The following is a 3,365-nucleotide window of genomic DNA, read 5'->3' as shown; positions in this document are numbered from 1 at the left end:
TCCAGCAATCAGCATCTGGCCAAACCGTGCCAGCCTGTGGGTTATTTTTGCCTGAACATTTGACACCAGTTGCTAATTTGGGTTGATCGTGGGGCCTAAGGGCCGTCGCTGCCACAGAGATCACTGCCTGCTGAGGCTCTGCGCAGTCTGCTCCCCTCTGCGGGGTGTGTGGGCTCCCTGGAGTGCCCGAGCCACAGTCCCCTGCGGCAGTCCCCCAGTGGGCATCTCAAAGGGACAGGGTTGGTGTCAGGAGGTAGCTGGAAAGGTCAGCCAGTGCCTCCAGTCGCCTGCATGCACTGTCCCACGCCCTCAGAGCGGTGTCTGTCCCCTCAGCCTCCTGTGACCCCACCAGGACCCCGCTGTGATCCCAGTTTCCAGACCCTCCCCATGCTCCCAAGCAGATGAAGACCCTGAGCCTCCCTCAGCCTTTTCCACCCCCCAGGGTGAGGCTCTGACCTGCGTGTGCATAATGACACGAATGACCTTGCAGTACTTTTTCATCGCAGCGAAATCCTTCTCCAGCTGCTTTTTGCCGTCCTCGTCCTGCCATTTTTTGCAGTACTTGGTGAACGCCTTCTTCTTGCTCTTGTGCCTACAACAAAAATGTTTCACGCCCAGCTTAGCTGAACAGGGAAACGCTTCTGAGCTTCTCTGTGCCCTCAGACAGAGCAGCGTGGGGGACAAATCACCTTGCCAGGCACTTCCCCAGACACACAAGATACCTGGGGGTACCCGAACTTTGACACAGGGCTTTGAGGTGGGAAGAGGAAAGTGAATAATGAGCTGTGAAAAAGCCTGGTAATTCAAACTTCTTTTTTTTGTCTGCATGAGGAATCCAGTTGTCTCCCACTGACTGGCACAATGCCATCAAAATACAAGCACAAAATCAGAGCTGAGTGGAGAAAGGAGAAAACAGACTCCTGTAGGGATCCGAGGCATGTGGTGGGTGGATCTCATGGCACTTTCACAGGAGACACGATTCCTACAGTTACGGAATTCATGTTTCCATTTTCCTCTCGACTGGGGTGGGATTTGGGGCGTTGAGGTTTGCAAGGGCCAGGGCTCACATTCTGCATCAATTTTTTCCCCTGAAAAATCTGGCTTTACTCCCTTCATTTGGTGCCTCAGCTCAAGTATTCCAATTTAACAGAGATGGGCCCAGCCTACACGAAGCAAACGAACCTGCAGCACACACTGTCATCTGATACTGTGGAGCACTAACTTACTTCAACTATTAGAATAAATTTGCATATGGGTATGCCGATTCCCAGCATCAAGCTGTTTGCTACGTCCCTGTGCATGACTAAATAAAGAGCAGTTTCACTCTGCCCCAGAGCCAGCCGCTGAGAGCTGAGCTCTTTGCTCGTAGCTTGGCATCACGGAGAGCCTAAGACCGGCCCCAGGGACCCCCCTCGGCCGCGGAGGCTCGTACCAGTTCTTGTAGAAGCGTCGCCTGCACTCGTCGCTTATGTGCTCAGCAAAAACAGTCTTGAAATTCCTCAAGCCTTTCGGTGTTTCTATGTACCCCACGACCCCCACCACCACCATCGGGGGCGTCTCGATGATGGTCACGGCCTCCACCTCCTCCCTCTTGGAGATCTCTGCAAGACAGCAAAGGGAAACAGTGGCCGCCATCATCTAGGATCAGATCCCAGTCCCCGTGAGCAAGCGACAAGCCACCAGTCACCACCCCGGTGTGGGACTTCTCAGAAACCCCCAGACTCAGGTCACACTCGTCATGAGGTGGCTTTTGGCCATCCAAGATCTGGATGACATAACAGGGGATAGCTGGAAGCCACGGGCTCCACCACCCATCTCCAGGAGCAAACTTTCCCACCAACAGGTCCGTTCCCTCCTTTCCCTCCCGGATGCGGCTCCCCGTGTCCATCAGGCAAGCCTTACTGAGCCCAGGCCTGTGCACCTCGCGCACAGTGTGCGTCATGCCAGCTTTGTAGCCCAGGAAAGCCGTCAAGTGGACCGGTTTGCTGGGATCATCTTTAGGCCATGTCTTCACCTTCCCTCGGTGGCGGCGGCTTCTCTTGTGGGGGAGGAAGCCCAGGTGGCCGTGCCTGGGAGCAGAGAACTTGCGGTGGGACTGCGGAGAGGAAGAACAAAGAAAATCAGCTTCGCTTTCTGGTCCTAGAAGATGTCAGGACCCAAAGCACAACATCAATGAATGCTGGAGGGATTCTGGGCTCATGCTCAATTCTAACACAAGAAAAAATATTCAGGACAGGAAGGGATTTTGTTCAAGCTTCCATCATGTGCGTGGAAAAATTTACTAAGTTTCTGGACAAACGACAGCAATTAAATTAAAAAAAACCACCTTGAACACGATCTCCCTCCTTCTGCTTGAGGAATTTGAAGGAGAAATATGTTCTTTAATAGTTCTGCCCTTCAGTGATGTTAATTATAAAGACTTATTTTGTATTCTGCAGCACCAAAACGGCCTGCTCAGAAATCGTGGGCTTCATGTCGTCAAAGAAAATGGCACCAAACAAGCACAGCTAATGATCAGCAGAAACGGGAAAGGATGCCCAAAGGAATCGGTAATAAGAACATGTGCAGGTTAAATACGCACCTTGAAAACCAAATTAGAAGAGCTAAATATATAAACCCCAATCGCAAGGTCATGCTGAGCCAGGCAGAGAGAAAGCAAAAGCGCTTTAGAGGCAATGGACAAGTTCTCACACAATTGGCTTCAAGGCAGGGGAACTGGGGGCCAGTCCGAGCAGCGAAGGGTTAGATCTACATCCACCGCAACTCCTTCCTTGCCGAGAGCAGCCCCGGCACCTGGCTGCACTTTCCACCAAGCTTATTTTCCAGCTCAAGCGGAGCTTATGACGAGTTTGAGCCCATCGCCGGTAGAGCCAGCCCCGCTCACCATCCCTCTGCGCACAACCGAAAGGTACCAGCGCTGAGCTTTACGAACCATGGGACGCCTTCAGCCCAGGTCAGCCGCAGAAAGAGGCTGTTGGCAAGTGCCTCCCTCAACTAATACTTAAGATGGTTACTGGTCTGAAGACACAAATTTAGCTCCCAGCTTCGCCCGCTGCTGTATTCATTTCATGCTGGGCCAAGCTGGCAGGTTGGACGTAACAGTTGCGGTGTGATAAAGGTCAGTCGCTGGTGTCTCAGTTTACACTTCTCCCTCCTAAACGACTCGAATGGGCGCGGCAGCAATTAGGATCGCTTCTTAACGGGGCCCCGCGCCGGGCACCCCCAGCTCGCTGCGGCCGGCTGCTCCGCGTGGAGACACCCCAAACATCCCCCCATCGGCCCAGGCAAGAGAGGCATTGTGCTTCTGACTGGAAAACTGACGGAGGCCATAGCTGTGGTTGTGAGGGCGGGCTCTGGGCTCCTCC

General features: G+C 53.3%; 1 protein-coding gene across 1 annotated transcript in view; it reads right to left on the bottom strand.

The window, feature by feature from the left end:
- Nucleotides 1-2,952, bottom strand: part of RPL3L (ribosomal protein L3-like) — an 8,222-nt gene extending 5,270 nt beyond the window's left edge. The window contains exons 1-4 of the mRNA XM_009873125.1: nucleotides 2,933-2,952; nucleotides 1,903-2,095; nucleotides 1,433-1,601; nucleotides 457-592 (exon numbers count right to left, since the gene is read on the bottom strand). Coding sequence (XP_009871427.1) covers nucleotides 457-592; nucleotides 1,433-1,601; nucleotides 1,903-2,095; nucleotides 2,933-2,935 — 501 coding nt within the window. The 5' untranslated portion in view covers nucleotides 2,936-2,952. The remainder of the gene's footprint in view (nucleotides 1-456; nucleotides 593-1,432; nucleotides 1,602-1,902; nucleotides 2,096-2,932) is intronic.
- Nucleotides 2,953-3,365: the final 413 nt, after the last annotated feature.

The sequence above is a fragment of the Apaloderma vittatum genome, unplaced genomic scaffold (genome assembly GCF_000703405.1).
Source record: "Apaloderma vittatum isolate BGI_N311 unplaced genomic scaffold, ASM70340v1 scaffold24447, whole genome shotgun sequence".
NCBI lineage: Eukaryota > Metazoa > Chordata > Aves > Trogoniformes > Trogonidae > Apaloderma > Apaloderma vittatum.
This window is presented reverse-complemented; position numbering and strand designations above follow the sequence as displayed.